Source organism: Lathamus discolor, chromosome 2 (genome assembly GCF_037157495.1).
Source record: "Lathamus discolor isolate bLatDis1 chromosome 2, bLatDis1.hap1, whole genome shotgun sequence".
Lineage (NCBI taxonomy): Eukaryota > Metazoa > Chordata > Aves > Psittaciformes > Psittacidae > Lathamus > Lathamus discolor.
Genome location: NC_088885.1, coordinates 6133140 through 6159260, shown reverse-complemented (window position 1 = coordinate 6159260; position 26121 = coordinate 6133140). Strand labels below are relative to the sequence as shown.

General features: G+C 38.2%; 1 protein-coding gene across 3 annotated transcripts in view; it reads left to right on the top strand.

Annotated features, from left to right (window-relative positions):
* Positions 1-26121, top strand: part of LOC136007627 (solute carrier family 12 member 7) — a 56810-nt gene that overhangs the window by 18175 nt on the left and 12514 nt on the right. For all 3 annotated transcript variants that reach the window (XM_065665605.1, XM_065665607.1, XM_065665606.1), the window contains exons 3-19: positions 242-364; positions 2165-2311; positions 3068-3122; positions 5093-5223; positions 5675-5916; positions 6814-7025; positions 9016-9183; positions 10234-10332; positions 11001-11058; positions 12807-12981; positions 15211-15329; positions 16462-16560; positions 18411-18530; positions 20606-20710; positions 22816-22984; positions 25362-25557; positions 25872-26041. In XM_065665605.1, the coding sequence (XP_065521677.1) occupies positions 242-364; positions 2165-2311; positions 3068-3122; positions 5093-5223; positions 5675-5916; positions 6814-7025; positions 9016-9183; positions 10234-10332; positions 11001-11058; positions 12807-12981; positions 15211-15329; positions 16462-16560; positions 18411-18530; positions 20606-20710; positions 22816-22984; positions 25362-25557; positions 25872-26041 (2388 nt within the window). The remainder of the gene's footprint in view (positions 1-241; positions 365-2164; positions 2312-3067; positions 3123-5092; positions 5224-5674; positions 5917-6813; positions 7026-9015; positions 9184-10233; positions 10333-11000; positions 11059-12806; positions 12982-15210; positions 15330-16461; positions 16561-18410; positions 18531-20605; positions 20711-22815; positions 22985-25361; positions 25558-25871; positions 26042-26121) is intronic.

Genomic DNA, 26121 nt, shown 5'->3' with positions numbered 1-26121 from the left:
CAAGCTGCATATTATAGAATAAAAAGGTGAAGTAGGTATTGTATAATAGCCACATAGTGTTACAACTCCTAGGGAGATTTAGACCTCTCGTTGGTTGGGAATTGACTGGTATTTTGTCATGCTAATTTTTGGGGTTGAGTGCATCATGGCTGACCTGTTGAGTGTGTGTTTGATGTTGTATCAAAAATCATGACTTTTTAAAAACTATTTAATACATGCAGTATTCTTAAAATCCCAACAGGAAGAAATGGACAGTAATCCCATGGTGTCATCTCTTCTTAATAAACTAGCAAACTACACTAATTTAACTCAAGGTGTGGTGGAACATGAAGCAGATGAAGACAGCAAGCGAAAGGAAGTCAAGGTATTTAAACTTCTGAGATGTTGTGCAGATGAAGTTAGCCACAGAGAGAAGCATTTTTTAACCTAAAAAGAAAATAATGTGCCTGCCTGAAAAAAGGAGCAAGATTTGTAATATTGTGTTTAAAATGAAAGCGTTTGCTTCAATTTAGTTTCTATGCTTCAGGACTTGTGTTAATTCGTTAATTCAGTGTTCCTATTAGCATGGTTTAGCATGACCTTGCTGCAAAAGCTCTAGATAAAATGTGTGCAAAGCTAGGATCTGAAATGTGCAATGCACCCAGTTTCCTCTTCCTTTCTTTTCTTCTTCCTTCTGTCCTTGTATGAGCATCAGTACCTTTTGTCTACCTCTAATGAGCATACAATATGTTGTGGGGGTTTTTTGATTTGGTTTATTACTACCGTGTAGTTGGCTGGGTTTTTACCTAAAGTTGAAATTTAAGGAAAACTTGAGATGAAACAGGGCACTTCTAAATCCGTGAGTGTATTTGGTCCCGTTAACATGGTAGCAGTTTTTCCAAGTAGCTCTCTTGTTTCTGTGTGTTGGTTGAGGAGTAAGTATTTTTAAAACTTAATGGATATGTTCCAAGAAATCATTTGGTTGTATGATATTTATGATATGATATTTGTCATGGGGATGGGGTGGCGGGAGATGAGCACACAGCAGAAGAGGCAGATACAAAAAGGTGCTTGAAAGTAAGGTTAGAACTGGAGCTCATTTGACTGGAAGAGAGAGTTATGGTATGGTACCTGAATGTTTGCAGTACAACTGTTTGCATTAGGATTTGACTCATATAGGAATTTGATACCAGGACAATGGGAAAGGGTGAGGAATGAAGTCCATGTGTTCTAGCATTTTGCTTCTCCCGTTTGTTTGTGTGTGGAGTTTCTTTTTGTTTGTCTCCCTGTGCTTGTTCTGTAGTAGTTGTTCTCATCTGAAAATACAGAGAAAACCAACACTGATCTACTTTGCACTTTCCTTAGTATTATCACTGTCCTCTGTCCAGCTGTTGTGCAAATGTTTTTGTCAGTTCAGTAGTGTTAGTTGCTCTCGAACTGCCTGGCCAAATGAATGCTCGATCTCCTTTGAGCCCCACCTGCTGGCCTGAAAACCCTGTTTCTATGGATGTATCTTTTCAGTTTTGATTTAAGAAGAGCTTGTGTGTCTGGAAACCTACTGCTGGACACTTACTGTGTATAACTATTGCTTCTAAGTTTAGTATTTTAAGACCCGATTTCTTCATAAGTGTAGAAGGCTGGAACTCTAATGATGAAGCCTGAATGCTTTTGGATGTGTCTTCGCGCATGGTGACCACCAGCACATAAAAAGTAGAACTATACTATGTAATGGCAGGTCTTTCTTTAAAAATTATGAGCACTGATTGTTGAATATCATTTTGCGGCTCAGTTGCAGGGCAGTCAGGGCAACTGGTGATTCACTTTTTGCAGACTGTCTTTGGTCTGCAGTAAACATCTCTTCAGTGGTAGTCCATAACTGGTGTTTCAGAAGAAAGTTTGTAAAGCTTTGAAATCAACAGATGCAGAAGCATCCTACCCCATCAAGATTTCATCCTAATTCCTATGGAACAAGAGGGTTTGCTATCACAAGTAGTTTTCTGTCTTTTCAGATATCTTTCTGCATAAATAGCCTGTGGATGTTTGCAAAGTTGAAGACTCTTGAGGCTACCATTCAATTTCACTTGGCATTTGTTCATGGAGCATGTGATAAGTGTTTGCAGAGGAAAGTGCTTATGGACTTAAATTAGTTAGTGCAGAAGAATTCATGTTCTGACTTCATTTCCAGGTTCCACGTATGGGCACTTTTATTGGTGTGTACCTGCCCTGCTTGCAGAACATCTTGGGGGTCATCCTTTTCCTACGTTTAACCTGGATTGTGGGAACAGCTGGAGTTCTCGAGTCTTTCATCATCGTGTTCATGTGTTGTGCTTGTGTGAGTTAACCTTTTCTTTTACTATTGGCAAAATCATCTGTTACAAATCTTCTGTTCCAAGAATCCATCTCTGCTTTCTCATACATATTAGTAGCAGAGAAGGATTTCTTCATAATGAGTAAGTATCGGTGCAATTGAGAGATGTGGGAGATGCATATGTGTGTGTGTGTGTGTGTGTGTATACACACACATATTTATGCACTGTCACTTGTCATTCTAGCCTATATGGAGTTTCTTTTGAGTTGGTCACAGTAATCTTTTATTTGAAGTGTATTATATGGATTTCATTAAATCAGCTTTAGCAGATATTTCATGATTTATATTGAGATCTGAACTGTTCTGCTTTTCACAACTCCAGAACAAACTTTAATAGAGACTACAAATCAGTCCACAGCATTAAGTCCATAAATTAATATTTTAAAGTTAGACCACTATTAGATGATTTGTCATAACAATGGCACTTAATCAGCTTGTCACTACTACTTAATTGGAATAATGAGCATGTTATTTAAAGTATATTCAGTGATCTGTATTCTTCCAGTTCTTTGTAAAGACTGTCTCAACCATCTAAATTAACTGCATTTTCTACTGAAAAATTGAGTACTTCGTTTACAGGGGTGACCCTAACCAAAGACATACTTTTTGGTTGCTGTAACATCTGTATATAAAAATCCTAGTTTCACTTGATCACTTTGTCTTGCCCCATCATTCAAAAAACTCTCTATTTTAAATATTCTCTATTTCATCTTTCTACAGACTATGCTAACTGCAATTTCAATGAGTGCAATAGCAACAAATGGTGTAGTTCCAGGTAATGAAGAGTTTTCTCTTAAATGGTGAATGGTCAAATGATGGAATTTTTAAAGATGGGAAAAGAAATTACTGTAGTCTGAGATACCAGAAGTAATGCTTCTTTGTCAAGTGCATGTTTTCTTTCAAGTGGTATTTATAAATGCAGTCTTCTAGATGTATCTTCTAGGAATTATGAACTGTAGCACTTTTTTGTCATCAAGCATTTGATTCTGTTTGAATGTCGGATAAGATGTTGGAACTTGAACTAATGGAGACTCGTCTTCATGCAAAGTAGATGTCTTCACAAATTCGGCTGCTTTCTTTGTCTGTTTAGAGTTTGTTTTGTTTGCTGTCCCCTCAAATTTCCCTAGACTCCATTTCTAAACACTGGACTTGGTTATGTTGTTTTCGGCAAGCATGACAGCCAGTCTGCTGCCAGAAATATTTCCTGTATAAGCAATAACATGAGCTTATGCTCATCTCTTTAAATTTTCAGGATAAATAAACTTCTTCCTCTTCAATTATGAAGCCATATATTTAGATGCAAAATCAGCCTTTAAAGCTCTTATCCTTTTCAGTTTCTTAACACACTAATTGATAATACTGGGGTTCAGACATTGTTAGGAATTCTGGACAGTTTACCTAATGAAGTTAAAGTAATTCCTTACTTGCAGAGCTTCTCCAGCTTAGTAATGGGTTCCAGAACTGATGCATAAGCTGTTAGGCAAAAGTAAACTCTTACAACTTGTGCAGGGTGTGGAATAATTGCATTTCCTGGATACACTACCATATATACAGAAATATAATAAAAATACAGAAATACAATAGAAAATTTTGTTTCAAATGGTTTATAATGAAATCTAGTTATTTAGTTAGCTGGATACTGATTAGAATGTTCTGTTCTTCCCCACACAGATCCTTAAAGTTCAACGTAAAGGTTTTGCTTAACACAAAAAAAGCCCAGATAGGAACCTAGAATTCAAAGGGATCTTCTGAGCAGCAGGATCTTGCCGTAATATTACAACAGCATTATATTTAGTAAAAGGACTGGTGATGCATCATAAATTTTGATGTTGTTTCTTATTTGTTCATATTGAAAAGCAGTTTCAGTCTCTGCTCTTTGATTAGAATAGTATTTCTTATTTGCAGACTGATTTTATGCAAGGCTGATGTATGCTCATTTAAAATAAAGCACTTCATTTCTCTGTCTCCTCTCTTCCTCGGTAGTTGTGAGTGGGACAAATATAGTGAATTTAAGAGAAGACGGAGAGGGAACCAGAGAGGAGCATGTCTTGAGGGGGCTGAGGGGAGGTCTGGATAAAGAGATAAGAGGTGGAAACTTAGAACCCTGTTGAAAGGGAAATGGGGGAATAAGTTTATGATTTTAAAAAAGGTGATTCTTGTATATGGGAAATACGACTAAGAAGAATTGAAAAATTCAGGGCAAAGTGAATGGTATATAAGTAGACAAGAAAAAGCCATCTTTACCTAACATGTTTAAATGGTACTGCAGAAATGCGTGTAGTGAAGGTGGTACTACTTTCACATACAGAAAAGAAAAAGAATGCATATTAGTGAGAGAAACTCTGTTTTGTCCCTATCATTAAAAATCATACTTCAAGTTTACTTTCTGACAGCTTGAGGTTAGAAACTAAAAATGGATTCACATCTATTTACACATCTATTTATACTTGTATATCCTTTTCTTAATGATTTAGATTGTTTAGCTTGTGGAGTTTTTTCCTTTTGGTGTTTACTTTCTGTGCTGCAGAAAATGCACATGGAGATACTCACTTTGAGATGTACGTTGTAAGTGCTTAGTTGGCATAGGCACCAAGTACCATTTTAGTATGAACATTTCAATGGCGATGAATGCAGGGGTTACCCTGATGATGTAGACTGAATGATTCACATTTTTTGTTCTCTGCTGTTGTCCTATATCTGAAGGGCTGGAGTCTCTCTTTGATTTTGTTTTTGTTAAATTCACAGCTGGAGGTTCTTACTACATGATTTCAAGATCTTTAGGGCCAGAGTTTGGTGGAGCCGTGGGACTTTGTTTCTACTTGGGTACAACTTTTGCAGGAGCGATGTACATTCTTGGTACCATTGAAATTTTATTGGTAAGTCCTAGTTTCTCTGAAGATTAAATGGATTTGGGCTGTTTTGGGAGATTGCTGAGGAATGCAGTTGGCCTAAAATGCATTCTAGTTTGGTGATTTTTAATGTTTTGATACTATATTTCCAGTGTGTCTATTTATCCTTATTCTGGTTTTAGAATACTTGTTTCAGTTGATGGAGTTATTAACTAGCAAATGCTTTAAATGAATCTAAGAATAGATGTGAGTTTTTGAGCTAGTTTATGGTTTTGTTTCTTTTAAATTGCCACTAGTCATGTCTTCCCCTCGCCCCTTTTACATCTACGCTTCCAAAATGCCCCTGTCACCTGGTTGAACTGGTTTGTGAAGGAATGAACTTGGTACCATAACAGAAGTTCAGCTTTTGAAGTTCAAGTAAATGAATTCTTAATAAAATGTTTATTACATATATAATAGTTTGCCTTATCTTTTGCAGACTTACATTTCTCCAAGCGCTGCTATATTTAAAGCAGAAGAGGTCGGTGAAGAAACAGAGGCTATGCTGAACAACATGAGAGTTTATGGAACATGCATTATCATTCTGATGGCCATAGTAGTTTTTGTGGGAGTAAAGTATGTGAACAAACTTGCACTGGTCTTCCTTGCCTGTGTGATTCTTTCCATTATTGCCATATACGCTGGAGTTATTAAGACTGCTTTTGACCCTCCTGACTTCCCGTAAGTTTGCTAGCTTTAAGTAGTGTGGGTTATTTACAAAAAAGTAGAAAAAAAGAGTGCGGGGAGGACATAGCTGCTGTAACCATTTAATCTTTTAAGCTAAACTTCAAAGTAAATGTACACTGCCCTCAAGAAGTAGGTTTCTTATGTTTTAGGCAATGATGTGCTCATTTGTTATTATGGGTTACTTATCTGTATCTTTCTCTCATTGATCATAAAAACGTGATACTCTGGAAAATGTTCCATCCACACCTGAAGAACAAGAAGGTGTTTTTTGCTGACAGTAAATATAGGTGCTTTATGTAAAGCATTAATCTAAAACTATTACAGAATAAAGTAAAAACTTCAAGAAAACATTGAAGCTGTGAACCATGGTTATGAAAGAAACAGACTTTCAGACTTGGCTTGCCATGAGGAGATGTTTGAAACTTCAATTTTTCCTTAAAATGGGGACAGTCTGGTGTTCAATTCACTTGCATTTGTGAAGGCTTCGTACCCTTTTGTTAACAAAATTGACTTTTACTTTTTTCACGTGGCATATTGGTTCTCAGCACCTTTAGCTCGTGCCATTCTTTGCTTACAAAGAATTCCTTCTTTTGTCCAGTTGTTAGTATGCAAGTTGTATCTTTAGTTCATCTTTGGGTTGATTGTATTTTCCAGAGAAGAAATCAGGAGGCGGAATAGCTCTTAATACCTTAAAGTAGAAATGTTGGATCGGGGTTTTAAAGATTGTAGGGTAGTTTTATATGCAGAGGCTATTTACTGTTTTAGTAGATGTAGTATAGGCCATAAAATAGGTACTATAAATAACAGGTTTCTAAAGAAGTCTAATTGACAGAAAGTGGTTCAATGCACAACACTATACTGAAGGATCACTGGTTTTACCTTTTTGTCTAGTATCTGTCTCCTTGGGAACCGGACCTTGTCAAAACGCAGCTTTGATGTCTGTGCCAAATTTACTGAAAGCAATAATGAAACAAGGACTACAACTTTGTGGCGCCTGTTCTGTGATAGTTCTTCGCTTAATGCTACGTGTGATGACTACTTTAGTCTCAATAATGTAACAGAAATTCAAGGGATTCCAGGAGTAATGAGTGGCGTTCTCATTGGTAAGTTGGAAAGCATATTCAACAGTTTTGGGGCATTATTTGTGTGGCACATAGCTGGCCAGTAATGTGGTGTCTAACCTGTCAGCACTAGTTCAGCTCTAATCTGTCTGTGTGAAAGATTCCTACCTGGAGCATGCTTCCTCCTGCAAGGACTCCATCTGGTTTTAGAAGCTTAGTATGAAGTGCCTTAATTTGGGGATCAGTGGGGTTTTATAGGCACTCTTCCAAAAAGGCATTGTTCCATCACACACACACACCTTCATACTTGTTTGTTTTGGAAGTGTTTAGCTTTTTTGTACGCCAAATACAGGTATTTCAATGAGCTGTTCATTAATACACTGTCAAACTCCTGAGGGAGAACTTGCTCCCATTTTACAGATGGAGCATGGAGGAGTGAATTCCTGTGGCTTGTCCCATGTGATACAGCAATTTAGTGATGAGTTTAGAGTCTTTCTAGCTTCCAGTCTAGCATTTGGACAGATGTTCTACAGAGAAAGGCTATAGGTTTTCTTCTGTTTGCATTCCCGGACGGTTGTAGCAACTTGGGATTCCAATTACACTGTGTCACAAGATTCATTTTGAACATGTAGTGGATTGTATTGTGTACAAACAATGCTTCTGGGAATGAAATAGATATTCTGATACCTCTTCTCCTTAGAATAAAGTTTGGTTTGTGACCCTTTTTCCTCACCCTAACTTTCAAGTCCTCTTGGATTATCACTTTGGGGAAAATGAGGATAGGAAATTAGCATAACAAAGCTCTATGTGACATGTCATGAAATGGGAAGTGATTTCTATTTCATGGATCTCTAAGTTGATTTTACCAACCCATGCTGGCATGCATACTCAACAATTAAAGTTGTATGCATTGGAGTGTTCAGGTCATTGCCACTTCTGTGTCATACTAAATAAAGGACACATACTGTTGAGTCTTCATTGAATACTCGGAGCTTTAGCGATGGCAAGCTAGTCTTCCCTTTTATGCTTCATACGGCGTGGATGCTAATTTGGAGATCTTGTCTTGTATTATGTCACTCCTCAAATCTCTGCTAAAATTTCTGAAGTCGACAATTGTCTGATTTCCTTAACTTTTTTTGTTATGGCTTCAGTCTTATCTCTAGATCTGTTTGTTATTCCTCTTCATTTAAATGAACTAGTACACTTAGCATGCTGTTCAGTTAATACTTCCGTAGTTTATCAGGGAATTTGGGCGACATTCTGCTGGGTTTTGCTTGCTTTAGGTTTTTTTGCTTATCAGTTCTCTGCTGGAGTCTGGTTACTCTGCTATGTGGAATACTTTCACCATGAACAGCTGAGTCCTATACTGTTGTGCAGGGTTATTCTGTACAGCAGGTCTCAAAAGAGCTCAAGTTACTGCTAAGTAGCATCTCTTTTTTGACCTGCACGTCAAAATGTAAGAACAAGAAATACGGATATATGCTAACATTGCCTGGAGGTAATGGTTTCCTTATTTTTTCACAGTAGATCCTGATAATACACTCATTGTGCTATCTAAGTGGATGTTCTACAAATACATTAGAATTTACTTCTTTAACTGAATCTTTCTTTAATGGAAGAGAGAATCTTATATGACGCATCCCTTACACTACTGCATTTCTATCGGCATACAGTGGGAATCACAGAATCACAGAATCACAGAATCCCAAGGGTTGGAAGGGACCTCAAAAGATCATCTAGTCCAACCCCCCTGCAAGAGCAGGGTAACCTACAGTACATCACACAGGAACTTGTCCAGGCGGGCCTTGAATATCTCCAGTGTAGGAGACTCCACAACCCCCTGGGCATGTCCACGATTTACAATTAGCATTGATAATATTGGTGCATTCTTGGCTTTATAAGGAAATGTTGAGAAATGTCGTGATTTTTGTGTTAAGAAAAAACATCTGGTTCATAAGATTACTACATCCTCACTACTTAATATCCTGAAAAAGAGACGTGACGCTGGCTTTTGTTTGTTTTCCCCTTGTAGATAATCTGTGGAGTACCTATACAGAAAAAGGATCAATAGTTGAGAAAAAAGATCAGCCATCAGTTGCTGGATCAGAAGATACAAAAATGAGTGGGCTCCCCTATGTTTTTACAGACATCATGACCTACTTCACAATGCTTGTAGGGATTTATTTCCCATCTGTGACAGGTAAATACAACTTTTCTTCTCGAATGAGGATGTGTACTTATAGCTGGAAAAAAAAAACCCAAGTGTGTGTGTCTGTTTATTGATGACGTGTGATATTGCTAGTCTGTGTGTCCAAGTTTTATGTTCCCAGAACTCTCTGGTGCTAGAGAGAAATAGTTGGCAACTGGTTATTTTAGGCACATATAGGATATAAAGCATCAGTTTAAGTGCTATTTTCTATGTCTGGAATGAAAACGAAAGCTCCATGTGTTACTCAGTGCTTAAGAAGATGCATACCTTTATAGTATTTTAAACGTCAAATGGATGACAGAACAGTTGAGTATGAAGGCGATTGTTTCAGCTATTCAGGCCATGATCATACCTGATCCTACAGTTAGGATTTCATTGCATGGAGTCTGACGATGCCTTTGCATTGGAATGTCTTCACATTAACTTCATGGTTTTGCATCCAACAGTGGTCAGGAAGTACTAGGAACGATGGCAGAATTAGTCAGTTGTATGATTTTTCCTTCCTGTCCAGTATGTGCTCGGAGACATTTTTTTTCTCCTGTTAGATTCAAACAGGGATGTGTACATGTGATGTCCTTAACTATTCTTGTACTTCCTGCCTGCTCCTTTCTTTTTTTTCCCTATGCTTTTGTATATAGTTTATTGATTATGTATGTTCTGTTTAGTAGCAAGATAATACATTCAATCACACTGGCTAAAATTGTTAAATCCCTATTAGTTTATAACTTATTTTGCTAACTCCTTGGTATTTCCTCATTTAAAAAATGATTCTGAAATTATATTTGAAAAATAATGGTTATTTTATTTTGTCGCTTTCCTGAGCTTTCTGGAATTTGTTCAGTCAACAACGGATGGTAACACAAATTTCTGATTACATGAATGTATAAATGGGGGGAGTGTCCAGGATTATGAATTTCTAAAGCCTGCTTCATTGGTAATGATGTGTTAAATCAGGCTTAATGTTTAATGTTCCCATTCTATTATTGACATGGAGTTAGTATTAATTGGTTTTATGACATATAAACTTGGTCTCTTTTTAAGGTATTATGGCAGGTTCAAACAGATCTGGAGATCTTAAGGATGCTCAGAAATCTATTCCTACTGGAACAATTTTGGCTATTTCAACTACGTCTTTTATTTGTATCCTTTATGCTGTGCCTTTTCTTTTTTTCTAGTGTGCATTCTGTAGATATAACAGGACTTTTCATTGAAAAATTGTTAGAGTTGCCCAAGTATAAAATGAAGGAATCTAAACAGAAAATAAATTGTCTAAAGTACAAATATTAGAAATAAGCATTTTTAAAATAGCTCAGATTTTATGTCTATAGACAAATGTTTCTGTGTATTTCTGTATTCTAGTAGTGCTACGAATTTCAAGATGGAGCATACTTTTAGTGAAGCGATACTGAAGTTTTTATCATCGTGGCTGGCTGATTGCTTGGTTGTGATACTCTGTATAACCAGTGAAAAATCTTAAAGCAAATTAGCAGCAATAGAAATTAAGTCCTTCAGTACCTGGAAGACAAAAATGCCCATTTGCATGAGAAAATATCTGTTCTGCTACATGACACAGGAACTGGTGACTTCCATTACTTCAAATGCAGTCATAGAGAATCTAAACCAAAAGGTTGTAGGAGAGAAGAATTAAAAAACAACCACCATAAAACAACCAGAACAAATAAACCAACAACAAAAATCCCCACTTCACTATCATGGACACTTTGATTTCATCCCTAGGTGAAAAATGGTGGTGTTTCTTTTTCTGTCTCATTATTTACAGTGATATCTTCCTTCAGTCTCAGTAATAGATCTCTCCTGTATAGTCTTGTTTGGTGCCTGTATAGAAGGTGTAATATTAAGAGATAAGTAAGTCGTATTCAACTTCTAATTTTACAGAGTACGTGTGATCATGAGTTATCTTACTAGGACTTACTAATGCCTCGTATGGGAAATATCTATGTGAAGTATTTTGCTTAAGTCAAAACTGGAGGGAAAGTCTATCTGTTAAACTGAAATGGCTGCAAGAACTGGTCACGTTATTGGACTGTATCCCTTCAAGAAGCAGAAGCAGAATCTAAGATAGAATCATAGAACGGTTTGGGTTGGAAAGGACCTTAAGATCATCCAGTTCCAACCCCCTGCCATGGGCAGGGACACCTCACACCAGACCAGGTTGCTCCAAGCCCCTGTGTCTAACCTGGCCTTGAGCACTCCCAGGGATGGGGCAGCCACAGCTTCTCTGGGCACCCTTTGCCAGCGCCTCAGCACCCTCACAGGGAAGAGCTTCTGCCTTTTACCTAACCTGAATAAATGTTTGAATTTTGAAGATAAATGTCTGAAGTGGAACTGGCCCCAATAAGATGTCCTTGAGAAAGAAAATCATAGTTAGTGTTTGTGGAGCTGATGGGTGGAGGTGAGGGCAGTGGTATTACTTTGGGAGGACTAATGTGCACGTGAGGGCCAAAGGCAGAAAAAGACTTTTTTGAGTTGACAGGGAGAGTTCAAGAGAGAGGCTGCAGAGCACCATAAGGCCTAGGATTTCCTCTGGATGTAAAGGTATTTTTTGTTTTGAAACATCAGTTGCAAATCAGGAGTCACGTCAGTTTTCATCCACATTGTTGCCTGAGGTCATTCGAGGCACAATGTGAAGCATGAAAGGAATAAATGTAATGGAGATAAGCATGAACAGAATCTCCAGATTTTGATGAATTTCTCCCTTACAAGAAGTTGAGTTGAGTAAGAGGAATCTGTTGGCAGGTTTCACGTTTGTTTCCTTGCTGGTGTCTGGTTCTCTTTTCTACTAAGGCCCAAGTTTGCACTGTATCCATGATCTTTTCACTTACAGTGCTGCCAGTTCTTTTTTGGCTGGAATCCAGTCTGACAGTAAAACATACGGATTTTGGTCTGCTTTAAAGACCAGGAGTTTTTGGTTTTCTTTTCGTTACTGATTGCCTATCTGCCATAGGAAAATGTAGGTCATACATCTTTCACTCCTTGTCTTTCATCCTTTCTAGTGGTTCCTACCCTGTGTTTAATTAAAAAATACAGGCAATAGAACGTGAATTCAATAGAATTTGATTGAATGTGCAGCTTGCTTTATAAACTCATGTAAAAACTGCATCGGGTAGCATAACAGTCAGAAGACGTACATAATTTGAGATGATGGTGTCTCATAGTTTCTCTATGTTCATACATCAGTGTCACACACCATTAAAGGGAAAGGTTAATACTTTGTTTTGCAAATCTTCTGCTTATGCCCTAGGGTATATCTGATCTGTAGATCAGACGTCTGCACTCTAGTTCCTAGCAGTCACAGGGATCTAAAGGATGCATGTGTAAATACTTCTGCTGTTGGTGTTAATTCTGTAGTCTGCCAAGATACCTGATAATTTTGCTGCATGTCTGCCTGGAGGCATCGATTATGTTTTCTTTAAACCAGCAGAATAAAGAGAGTTTGCTTGGTTGAGAAAGTTTATAGTGCGCAATATAACATGGTATTTATTGATGAAAAGTGCTGTTGTCCAAAAAAGATTGAAATGTGCATGATGAAGCCATACTAGAAATTGCTTTAATGCTTACTGATGCTTTTTCTTCTTTCTTCCACCCTTTTCAAGGTTTGGAGAAGCCGTTAATGGAAATCTAGTGGTGGGTACACTGGCCTGGCCTTCTCCATGGGTCATTGTCATTGGTTCATTCTTTTCAACCTGTGGTGCTGGTCTCCAGAGTCTCACCGGTGCGCCCCGGCTGTTACAGGCCATTGCAAGAGATGGCATTGTGCCCTTTATCCAAGTGAGATTTGTTTTTTTCTTCAATACAGCTTATATTATGGCAAATGAGGCATTACTTCTGCTGTTCCTGTAGAACTGTGAGGAAAAAGTTTGGAGCTCAGTTCTAATTGTGAACAATAATAGAGCGAGCTGTTGTAGAGCAGAGTTTGAACAGGGATATTTCTGTGCAATTACATTTAATTATTTTTGTTCTTATACACGAAATTTAACGGCTCAAAACAATACAAGTTTTCTATAATGATAATATAATAAATGAACTAAAAAGCAACTATCAAACTGAACTTCTTGACTTCAGGCTGTATTTGCAACTTGTTTTTGTGAACAGCATTGATTTAATCTTGTCATGGAACTGCGCAATAACTTTGCATCATAGAGATTAAATTTTAGTTTTTATGCATTTTTTGTAAGCTGAATCGTCAACAACGATGTAACTATAGAAGTGTGTCCCATTGCTCTGAACATTCAGATTGTTCTAGCATTACTGTGCTTTAACATCGCTGTGTTTTAACAATGAATAAATTGGACTTATCTCAAAGGAAGTTAAGGGAGCTGGCAAACAGAGGAAAAGAGTGCCCTTGCTCAAAGATATTTAGCACAGTTGCTGGGCAGCATCTGCAAAAACTAGACAACTAGACTTGGGTTAAAATAAATAGAATTCCTAAAGATAGCAATGTCTAGAGGGCAAAGCTGTGATTTCTGTTGATGGAGCTTGGGGTTTGAAAGCTTACTTCAAATTGCCAAGAATAGCCAACAGTTGCACAGCACAATGATAATCTGCCAAGAACAGGTTCAAGTATAAAAAATGGGATTATATCTGAGTAACTATGATTTGGTTTGGGGTTTTTTTAAGAAAAAACTCGGGACAGTTGTCAAATTTAACACAGAGAAAGAAATTGCAGATATTGCAGAAAGTAGCTAGGGCTGAATTTGAGGAGAATAGGCTGTTCTGTGTGGCAAGAGTCCTGAAGTTGACTTGAAGCACTTGTTTGGTTTATATCATTATTTTGATCCCTACATTATATGACCAAACTTATGTTTGAGGATCGCCTACTTTACCCACACTTACCCCTGGTGTCTCGATCAGATGTGTGCTTGAGGTCACTGTCTTACATCTGAGGTTAGTATAGTATGTTACGTTAAAATGAGCTATTATACTTGGTGAATAACTTAAGACTCTATTCAGGGATATCTGTAATCTATGTTCAGTGAGGGCTACGTATAGAATAGGAGCAGCTTGATTTGGTTCCTGAGCTTGGGGGAAGCCTACGACAAGTCAACATTAATGTCCTGAAACCAGGACAGTTGGGTTGTATGGAGAGAGACAAAAGAAGAACTGCATTTTTGTCTGAAGTAACTTGGTACTTGGTGAGAGGGTGACTGTATGATTCCCTCTTATCAGTCAGATTTGAAAGGAGTGAAGAATAGGAAGGAAAAACTTAATGTGGTTTGGGAAGTGAAGGAAAGGGAACCCAGGAGAAGCAGGATGTTGCAAGACTTGAAAAGTGCTTGCAGTTTTGGAGTGATACAGCTGCTGCATTAATTGAGGAATGAATGCAATATAGGGGCAAAAAAAAAAATGGCCCTTTTAGTGTAAGGGAAAGAAGACTGGATGATAGGAATCTTAAGAAAGAAGACAGTATGCAGAATGAGCAAGGTGGAGAACCTAGACATTTGGAAAGGAAGCCATTATGGAAAATGGGAGTGAAGAGAGTAAATACAGCTGGAACTGAAGGTGAGGCTGTTTACCACCTATGAGCAGTATAGCTGAATAGAATTCTCCCCAGTGGAAATTACCACATGCGAAATGATGTTTGGTAGGCTCTGTGCAGGATCATAGGCTTAGATAAATCCTCTTTCAAGATCAGTATTTGTGTTTGTAAGCACTGAGTTGATGCCTATTCTGTATACTACAATAAATACTACCCTCAACTATATTAGCTTTTTGTAGACTAAGCATGAGTCTCTGATGCACGTTGGTTTTAAGTTATTTATTTCAACAGCAACTGCGGTAGTATGATAATGTTACAGTCATTGCTTATTTAAGTAGTAATTTTCATATTAGAAATGTATGGTTTTGCACTTTTGTTTGTGACTTTCTCATAGTGCAGTTTGCTTCATTTTTAACCAGTGGCTTTTTTTGGTTGCAGTTAGAGTTAGTCTGCAATCTGCACCATATTTCATAACTGTGTAATGAACAGCTTTAACTAATGTTACTGTTTACTCGAACTAGGTATTTGGTCATGGAAAAGCAAATGGAGAACCGACTTGGGCTCTGCTCCTCACTGCTGGTATTTGTGAAATAGGAATTTTGATAGCCTCATTGGACAGTGTAGCACCAATTCTTTCAATGTAAGTATCAGTGTGGTGTTTTGTCTTCTTAAGTTGAATAGTACTTCTTTTTAAAATACATACTAGTTTTTCTGTTTGAAATAATACGTGTTAGACTTTGTTTTCTAACAAGTTATATTCCTGTTTGATCCTCAAGGAAATATGAAACAACAAAATGGCTGGAACTAATTTCTGAGACACAAAAACCTTCTTCCATGACAGAGTTCTTGAATGCTAGTAAAAATAAATCAACTTGTAAAAACCTGTATTTTAAAATAAAAAGTCCTGTTAATTCACTTCAAGTGCATCTAATAGACACAGACAAAACAATTTACTGGTTTTGGGTAGGAACTGAACTTTGTTTTGCTGACTTAGCCTTGGAAGTTTATCCCATGTGTCATGGGTTGACCCTTGTGGACTGCGCAGCCACACACAGCTGCTTGCCTGATCCCCCAGTGTGATGGGGGAGAGAATCAGAAGGGTGAAAGTGAGAAAACTCATGGGTTGAGATAAAGACAGCTTAATGGGTAAGGAAGAAGCTCCAGGCACAAGCAAAGCAAAAGAAGGAATTCAGTTCACAATCAATAGGTGGGTGTGTTGCCATGACAAGGAAGGTGGTCACCATGTGTAACTGTTACTTGGGAAAGGAAACAGCATCAACTCCAAATGTGTCCCACTTCTTCCTCCTTTCCCTGAGCTCTTACTGCTGAGCACAAGGTCATACAGTATTGAATATCCCTTTGGTTAGTTGTGGCCAGCTGTGTCCCTTCCCCTAGACTGCTGGCAGGGTGGCAAGAAAAACAGAGAAGGCCTTGATGCTGTGTAATCATTGCTCAGCAGCAGCTGCAACATCCTTGTGTTATCAGCACTGTTTTGGTTATAAATCCAGAAGCAGCATGATATGAGCTACTGTGAGGAAAACAAACTATCCCAGCCAGAACCTGTACACTGTGATTGTCAGGTGTTGCTGTGCTCTTTTGAGGACTAGTATTGACTCAATCTACATGTTGTGTTCTATTTGCCACTGAAAACACAGTGTACAAGTTCCTACCCTTTTCTGGTTTGTGTTCAGCCATTTACTGCCAGTCTGTCTAGTTAATTTCCTATTGGAATATGTTTTTTGTTCCCTGCTTTTTTATTTTTGTCTTAACAGGTTTTTCCTCATGTGCTATATGTTTGTAAATCTGGCTTGTGCAGTTCAGACGCTTTTGCGCACTCCCAACTGGAGACCTCGTTTCAAGTATTACCACTGGTAGGGAATAGTCCTTCGTTCAGAAGAGTTAAAACTAATTCTGCAGCCCCAAATTGTTGATTTTCCTTCAGTGATAAAGCAAAGCCTCCTTTATAACTTCAATGAGTTATGGTTCATGCACTGAAAACACTTTAACAGCAGCGTTGTTTTCATGTGGGTTTTTAGCTTAAATTCAAATTAACAGCAAATAAGCAACAGGAGGAGTGTGTTTTGAAACAGGAATAGGGCTAGTAATATACGTGATCATGCAAGATGTGGCTATTTGTAGAGGTTTCGGGAAGGGGCTGCAGGATAACATTTAATATTGCTCATAAACCATGAGATCTTAAGTGTATGTGAGAATGAAGATGAAAAAGTATGTAGTCTGTCTTTAATATTGAGGAAGGTTGATAGAATGAAATGTCGTGGGTTTGCCCTGAAAAAATCCTTTCGAATATGCTCAGTAGGCACTTAGTAGTTTGGCATCAAAACTTCCAGATACATCATGCCTGTTTCCCAGTCTATCACTGCAAACACCTAGTAGCAGTTGTGACACCAAGAAGGAAAATGGGGGATTGTTGTCTTTTGGGTTTTTTGGGGGGCTTGAATTTTGTTAGTTTTGGGGGGTTGTTTTGTTTGGCTTTTTTGCCTTTTTTCCACCTCTCCTGAAAAATCTGATTGCGGCAGAAGTACAGGAAGTGGTGCAGAGTAGCTTAAAAGCTAATGCAGGTGGATAAGATGGAGGGTGGCAAGAGGTACAGGGTTGGACCATGGTGAGGCAGGAAAAAGAAAAGGGTTGTGAGATGTCAGCAGCAGAGTTTGTAACCTTTTGGCAATAATTCTTTTTGATATTCTTCCCAAAGAAATCAGTGAGCCAACTGATCTGCTGGGTGGCTGCTGCATCACTTCCAGCCAAAGCTGGTGTCGGGATGCTTGGCCAGTATTGGGATAGGGCTTTATTTTTTTGAGTGAGATTCCTAGGTTGGCTAAGTCAAGCATGAAAGAACCGCTGTTGTTCTGAATTTACCTTCAGAACAGGTAAAAAGCATTTCTTCAGTTTAAACCTGGATGCATTTTGCTTTAATACTTGTATGGTATTAAAGAAACAAACCAAAGGTACTAAACAAAAGATGGGTCTGTTGACACTCTGTCACGACAGTGAAAGCTAGTGGAAATTAGGTGAAATTAAGTCTGGGGTATCATGTGGCTAAAAGCATTCACAAAACAATCCATTTCTGAGCTTATTTACATCTATCTTGTATAATAATGTGGGCAAACCAGGCATATAGACTTTAATCTGGAGATACCTCTGTAATTCTTTCAGTTTACAGTTCCTCTTTATAGCCTTAGAAAGATTGCTTTCTGTATTGTCATCTACCGTCCCATGTTCTTGCCTAAGAGACAGGCCACAACAGAAATGGAGAATATAATTAATGAGTCAAATTTAGTTTCAACTAATCAACTATTTTTGCTGGCAGTAACATAATGTTGTTTAGTATTGCTTGAGTACTTTTTTTAGCTTAAATTCGAGTTAACTTTAAGTGATAGGAGTGTGTTTTGAAACAGACCTTGTTTGGAGGTACCAATAGAGTTTCAGAAGTGACAAATGTACTAACGCTATTGTTATATCTAGTTCAATTGTATTAATTATGCTACAAAAGGTTCAGAATGTTTTTTGGGGGGGTTAAATATATATAAACTAAAATGGGGATAATGTATTTGTATTTACATTGTAGCTATGAAACGGCCTTTGAAGAAGAAAGGCCATTTAGTTATGGAAGGCCTTTAGTTATGGAAGTTAAGTAAGGAATTGACTTTGTGGAACATTTGCATGCCTCTTTAAAAAAATGGAAAAAAATGGTTTCTTTTAGGACTCTCTCATTCCTGGGGATGAGTTTATGTCTTGCCTTGATGTTCATTTGCTCTTGGTACTATGCTTTGATTGCCATGCTAATCGCAGGATGTATATACAAATACATAGAATATAGAGGGTAAGACCATATATCTTATTTATTCTATATTTAATATCTTTAACAGCAGAAAGCACTTTTGTATAAAGTAGATAGAACTGAAGTGATAGAATTAAGAGTATTCCTTGAAACAAGGTGAGATCCTGTCTCTGTGAAGGGCTGTAAGTTTTCAGGTTCTCATTTCTCTGGAAGTTCTGTTCCAAGCTTCTTGACAGCCAGAAATAATGAAAATAAGAACCAATAAGTCTGGGGAAATGTCATTTGAGCAGAGATTATGGTGTAATGTTTTAATGCTGCAGGAACATCACCTTTTAATATCAAACAGCAACATACAGAACTGTTACCTTCTTATTAATTGGTGCTAAAGCCCAGAAATGCTCCTCTTTTGTGTGGACTTTAGCACACTTTCTAGGTTGAATCATATTGAACAATCCAGAGCGCCCACCAAAAATTATCTATATTCCGAAGTCTTAGATTGTCCATAAATCAGAACATATTTTGCATTATGTGCCTTTGGCAAGGGACACTTACATAGCTACACCTGTAAGAAACACTGTGTGAGTAGGAGACTGAAAGAACGTGCTGAGTTCATAAAGAAAGAAAACCCAACCAAAAAACCCCAACCGACATATCCAAACCCTGGTGGTGATTATGATCAGTAATGCGTGTGCTTTCCCTTTCTAAGGAAAGACACCCAATGCTGAAAGATTCTAGTCAAGAAAAATAGTAAGGTCTTGGAGCAGGAAATTGAAGTGAGGCCAGTTTTGGTGTGCGATTAAGGACAGGTCTTAAGTGGATCAGCGGGTATAAACTGCTCCAGCTTGTGGGTTCTCCATCTTTTAATAGCTCCATTTCCAGATTAGATGCTTTCCTGGATTGTGACAGCTCCATTTACTGGGTCAATCATAAGGAAATTAATTTGCCTATTTTAACCAGGAAGTTAGATCAGAGGGTAGCAGTTCCACTTGTGTGTGTCTATATGGGCATGCACATATATCAATGTCATATGTATGTGTATACAGATTTGTGTACAGACTCTATAAGTGTTGTGCACAGGCAGCACATCTACCCTGGAAGAACAGATTCTTTTTTGCAGAAACTTAACCTTCTTTTCTCCCTGCCTTTACAAATGCAGGGGCTGATTTGACAGTGGGGAGAGACTTGCCCTGGTATGTTCTAAGAACTGCTGCCTGGGAAGACCTGGGCTTTGATGTGGATTTGTAGATAACTAAGTAGAAGAAACGCAGGTGACTGTGCTGTCCGTCAGGCTACATTTTAATTGCCACGTTGTTTTTAATAGCTTTTGAATTCAGTTTGGCTTATTTCACCTGATTTTGAAAGAGGACTAGAGATAACAAAGTTCAGGATGAATTCATGAATGCAAACAAGAGGGAAGGCAAGGCAGATGGACCCCTTGCATAGCAGAATCCCCAGAAAGGAAAATTGTGTTTGTTAGCCTAACAGTTCTGTCTTATTTTGGTCTCTGCATGACATCTAGCATAGCTTTGTACTGGGAGAAAGAGGAGTGGAAAATGTAGGGAGATTGCAGGTGATCAGGAATGCAGATGAAGCTTCAGGCTCATCCTGGGAGATAACCTGGGAAGAAAAGGATGTGGAGAAAGCTGTATTGGTGGTGTTGGGAAAGATATAAAACGGTAATCCATACAAAACCAAGATTCGCTTATTCATTCTGCTGCTTTAAAACAGTTCCTTTGAAGTAAGGGGCTTGGGGTTGGATTAGATGATCTCTGAAGGTCGCTTCCAACCCAGACTATTCTATGATTCTATGTAGCCCTCACTTACTCATTCTAGTGCCCGAAAACAACTGAAGTAACCTTGTGATTACAAAAAAAATCTTTTGAAATATGAATAAACTATAATCAATATTAGTAATAATTAATCTTGAAGGGACCTGACACTACTTTCTCCTGCTTAGTCTTCATTCTTGATGTAAATCTGCAAGATCAGGGGTTTTGTCATGTACTCATGCACAAAAGTGTTAATTTTTCATGCCCATTATCCCTAACATGAGAAAATGTACTTAATCTATATAAATAAATGGGACCCTGTTAACTGAATCTCTTTGCACCCCAAAGAGCGGAAAAAGAATGGGGTGATGGAATCCGAGGACTGTCTCTGAATGCAGCTCGCTATGCTTTGCTTCGTGTTGAAGATGGTCCTCCTCACACCAAGAACTGGAGGTAAGCCTTATGCCTTCCACAGTCACATAAGTCTCAAAATAAGGAAATCTATTGGGAATGTTGCTGTTAAAGCTAATGCCAAAACTTGGGCATGGAAATGATGTCATTGCAATAGTATTACTGTTTACTACAATAATAATTAACTTTGCTGGGAATATGAGCAAACTAAGGTGAACTTAAATCCATGTGGTGTTAACATAGCTTTTGAAAGTGCAGAAGAACTTTAAGTGTTTGATTATTTATAGCTTTTTCAGAGTCAAAGCAACTGTTATCATTGAGTCCCGCTGTCTCTGGAAAAGAAACTGCAATTCCATAAGTGTTTGGGTAGTTTTATTTCCTTTTTGTTTTATGAATTTTCTCTCTGAAATACATTGTATAAGTGTACAAAGGACCCGCTGTTTGTTTAAATAATTTTTTTTGTGGCAATCTCTTTATACATCTCTTCATTTAATAGCAACACTTCCATAATTTCTTAGATATCATTTAAACAAAATCTCATGTTTGCTCCCCATTTGTGTGTAATGGGGTCAAATGTCCACTACTGTTCTTGCGAGATATTCTTTTTACTTGTTAAAATATCCATTTTCTCAAAGCCAACACAAAAAATTACTTGGTATTTAGGAACAAAAGGACATTTGCAAATTGTCACCTCTGGCGACTATAGCGCAAGTCAGGAGAACCTGATCAGTGGAACACACGAAAAAGAAACTGTCCCTAAAAGTGGTGCTTTAATCATTGTCACTGGTCTGTGATAACACCCCTGGGCGCATACACATGCAATGTTCTGTTGCCCTTCAGTGTAACAGCGTTATTTACCATTTGTTGTGGGATTCCTGATCGTAAGGAGTTACTGTGGAATACCTGAATCACTGCTTTTATCTGGGTCTGAACTGGACCTCCTTGTTATGTCTTAAACTGCCGGTTCTGAGGCAGGACAGGAAAATAAATAAAATGTTAGTTTGGAAAAAGTAAGCAGATTGGATATTGATTAAAGGAAACAGAATTCATCCTCATCAGGTCCACAGCTGGTACTGAACTTGGGGTGCTATCAGTACATGTGTGACTGTCCTTTTGGAACGACCTATGCAGGTTAAAGACTGGATCAACAAGACCATCATGAATATCCAGGAGGACAAGTGGCAGGTCTAGTATCTGAAACAGGCTTGTCCAATGCAGTGGTACAAGGCTGGGAACCTGCTCTGGTGAAAAGGACCTGTGGTTCCCAGTAGGTAATAAGCCACCAGCGTGCCTTGGCAGCGATGTGCTGGACTGCATCAACAGGAGCATACCTAGTATATTGGAAAGTAAATATACTGGGAAATAATATTCCTCTTTGCTCAGCACTCATTGGAATGCATCTAGAATATTTAATGCAGTTCTCAGCACCCTAATATAGGAAAGACATCAGTAGGCTGGTGTGGTTCAGCAGAGGACCCCTGAGATGGTGGTGGGTTTGGGGCACAGGGGCATATCCGCTGTGGAGAGAGGCTGAGGGATCTATGCTTACTCAGCTTGGAGAAGGCTTAAGGAGGGGCCTAAAAGTTGATGTCACTAACTAGTAAACATCCATTACCAAGGAGAAGGTACCGAGAAGATGGCTTCAGACTCCTTACAACCGTATATGGTTGGAGAAGGAGAAAACATGATAAAATGGAAAAAGAAAAAAGACTTAAAATTGAGATGATGCTAATTAAGCAGTGAAGAGGTTACCCAGTGGTGATAACATCTCTTTCTCTGGAGGCTTTCAAAATGCAGCTGGATGGAGCTGTAAGCAGTCTGGTGTGCATTCAGTGTTTAACCATGTTTAAGCAGCAGGTTGCACTAGAGGACCTTGTAAGGGTGATCACTTTGATTCAGTAATGTTCGTGGTTCTTTAAGGGAGCTCCTCAGAAGGCTGGTACAGTGGCTTATGCAGGCATTCTGCACCTGAAGAGTTGCTGATATTGCGAGTTATGAATTCTTTGCTCTATAGTTTAATGTTTTCTATTGAACTAAGCACTATATCTGCATTTCATTAATTGAGAATTTTAATTTTCCAATCCTTTCTTGCTTTTCTGTATGTATTTGTGTATGATTAACTTACTTTTATTTTTCTTCTTTGGCAGACCTCAACTTTTGGTCTTGTTAAACTTGGATAGTGAGCAGCTGGTGAAACATCCTAGATTGCTTTCTTTCACCTCTCAGCTGAAGGCTGGTAAAGGACTGACTATTGTGGGCTCTGTGCTTCAGGGAATCTACTTGGATAAATGTACAGAAACCCAGAAAGCTGAAGAGGTATGTACAAGACAGCTTACAGACACTTGGAACTTCCATTAGTATTTAAATGTTTAATCTGGATAACTTGTATCTTAGAACAGACTTGCAAAATACTGGATAAACCAGCAAGTTTTACCCTCAGCACAATCAGTGATTATATATAAAAAACAGGTTGGTGCGTGTAGCAAAAAACAAAGAAGTGATAGATTTTTAACAAATAATAAGGAAACTGATTTATTTAATAAAAAACTTAACATCTGACAGATGCAGATGTCATAATTTCATCCTCTGGATGCATGCATGATATGGTTTTCTACATTGTCCTAGAAATACATCGCGGAGCTAGGATTAGGAGCAGTCTTTACTGGAATCCTACTCCATTGCTTAACCATAAACAACATCCTCCTTGAAATCCTTTACTTTTTCTCCTTTTTTTTTAATTTCCCATTTATTCCATACCTCCAGAGAAGATAGGATGAGGTAGGGAAAAATAGTAAGTCGTCATATGATTTAAGGTGCCCTCGAACTTTGCTTAAAACACACTGAATTTGAATGTTCCTTTCTATTCTTTTCTCCCTGATAACTTCTCTGTATTTGACTGGACTGCCCAATTGGAAATAGAAACCCAGTTTTTATGGGAAATCCCTTAAAAATACCTCAGTTTTAAATAGTCCCCTTAAGGAAAAAGGGAAGTTAATAGACTGAACTTCTGAAGACCTGTTGTTCATTCAGCTTGGTCTTTCAATGCAAAGCAGGTTTCCCTTTGTGTTTAGTCGTAAACAACCTGTGTACTACATTGTTTAATCCAGTATCGGGTGAATTCAGTATGAATAATTGTATTTGCTTACCTGTGCAAACTCTCTTGACTTTATAGAATGGGCAAACATTTTTAGAAAATACCATGTTTCATGTATTTTATTGAATACTACTGAAAACTCTGCTGCCTTTAGAAAACCAGGATAAAGCCTGCTCCAGAAGTAGGCTTTGATTGCCACTATATCTTCCAAAAATGGTGAATGTCTTCAGTCTTGTTGAAAAGAATATCAGTTGAAATGCCTACTATTTTGATCCAAGTCACCTTCAAAGCTATGTAAAAATGCCTGTGACTTATTCAAATAGATGAGTATTTGAAATGGACTTAACAAAGCTAACTGCTCTCTTTCCTCCCAGCTTTCTGTTGGGTTTTATTTTCTCCCTTTTGGTATTCGGACTAGTCCCAAGTACCTTTTAAAACAACAAAGTAGGAAGACATACTACTATCACATGAAAAGGCTCCAAGAGAGCAATTAGCATGGAAAGAGTCTGGCAATGTTACACTGTGAAAGTAATTGTTATTAAGCTGTTGTTATCAACATGCACAAGTAGAAAACAGGACTGAGCATACAATGAGGCCAGTGAAAATCTTTAAACAGAAAGTGTTCACCCATGGGGAGCTGAAGTGTTAACCTGTAGCTGTCTTAACTTGATGTCAACTACATGGTTGAGAGAGGGGAGCAGCAATGAATTTAAGACACACCTAATCCCCAGGTTCGCTAGAATGTCAGACCTTGGTGTTAAGGTCAAGGAAACTATTGCTTTTGAAATAGAAATGAATTGTGAAAATTTGGTTTTGGTAAATTTCCGCTAGAGAAGGTTTCTACCAGAGTTTTTCATTCACAGCTTTTGGTTTTGTTTTAAAAAGAAAAAAAACCATCTTTTAAATGAAAAATGCGCTCCTATTTAAGCTGTTATGTGCTCACTGTACTGTTATGTTTGCACAGTACTACTCAACCTTGATACCATTTTGAATGCTACTTCTAAATTACTTCTGTGTCCCTATGTTTGTCTGTGTTTAAATGAAAGAGTCTCATACTGAAATTAAGCGGGTGTGGGAGATTTAATCCGGTCAGTTTATCATGTCATTATTCAGACAGTGATTCCAACTGTCTCCTGCACATCTATTTACCGTATTGGGAGCCAGTAAATAAAGAACTGGCCTCTTACTGTCAAAGTGTTTTAAGGAGCTTTGACAGCCTTGTCTTCTAAAGCCGTCAGCATCACGTTTTTCCTAACCCTTCCAATTCCAAAAGGAAGGACTTGCTGTTCCATACCTGAGGTCAGTCAGCAGTTTTGACTTTACCTGAAGCAGTGTTATTTATCTTTGTCAATGTGTTTTTATTCATATCTTGTTTGGGAAATAGAAGGCTGAATAATTAAAGTAATGCAAATCCTGCGTGTGGTGTTTTGGGTTTTACTTGTCACAGAATCATGTTCACTCTCTTGGAATTAGCAGTTTCTTGATGTTAGTTGTACATTGCAGCTAATGATGTGCTCTTACTTAGTGCTGTTACTCCTTATGGTGCTTATTACCGGTGTTGCTGACTGTATTTCCCCACGTGTAATCTTCCTTTGGCAGAATGTTAAGGCCTTAATGGGAGTAGAAAAGACTAAAGGCTTTTGCCAGATTGTGGTGTCTCCTAATTACAGAGATGGAATATCCTATTTGATTCAGTCGGCTGGGCTAGGAGGGATGAAGCACAACACTGTCCTGATGGCATGGCCGCAGTCATGGAAGCAGACAGAAAATCGTTTCTCATGGAAAAATTTTGTTGGTATGTGTTTATTGATTTTCTCCTATGCATTTGTACTTCAACTGTGTAACTAATCTATTTGCTGTGTGGAGATGTGATGCACAATGTCCAGCATTGAATATTTCCCCACATCTGATATCATGTGGTGCTGGTTTTCTCAGCCCTCAGTCTCTTCAACCCTCACTTCTCTTCTTGTTCTCCTATTAGTCACTAAACCCAGGGTGTTCCTGTTCCAGCAGAATCTGGGAGAATCTAAGCTTCTGTATTTAAAATAGAACAAGAGCTGTGAATAAAAACCAGAAGTCCTCAATCAAATGTCTTGTTTTCCCTTGCAGATACTGTCCGTGAAACAACAGCAGCTCAGCAAGCACTGCTGGTGGCAAAAAACATCGACTTATTCCCAACAAATCAAGAACGTTTTACTGAAGGGAACATAGATGTGTGGTGGATTGTCCATGACGGTGGTATGCTGATGTTACTGCCTTTCCTCCTTCGGCAGCACAAGGCAAGGACAACAGAAAACAGATGTTTCATTTTCTAGCACTGAATGATATCATCTTGGTAGTTAAGTGTGGTGATAGCAAC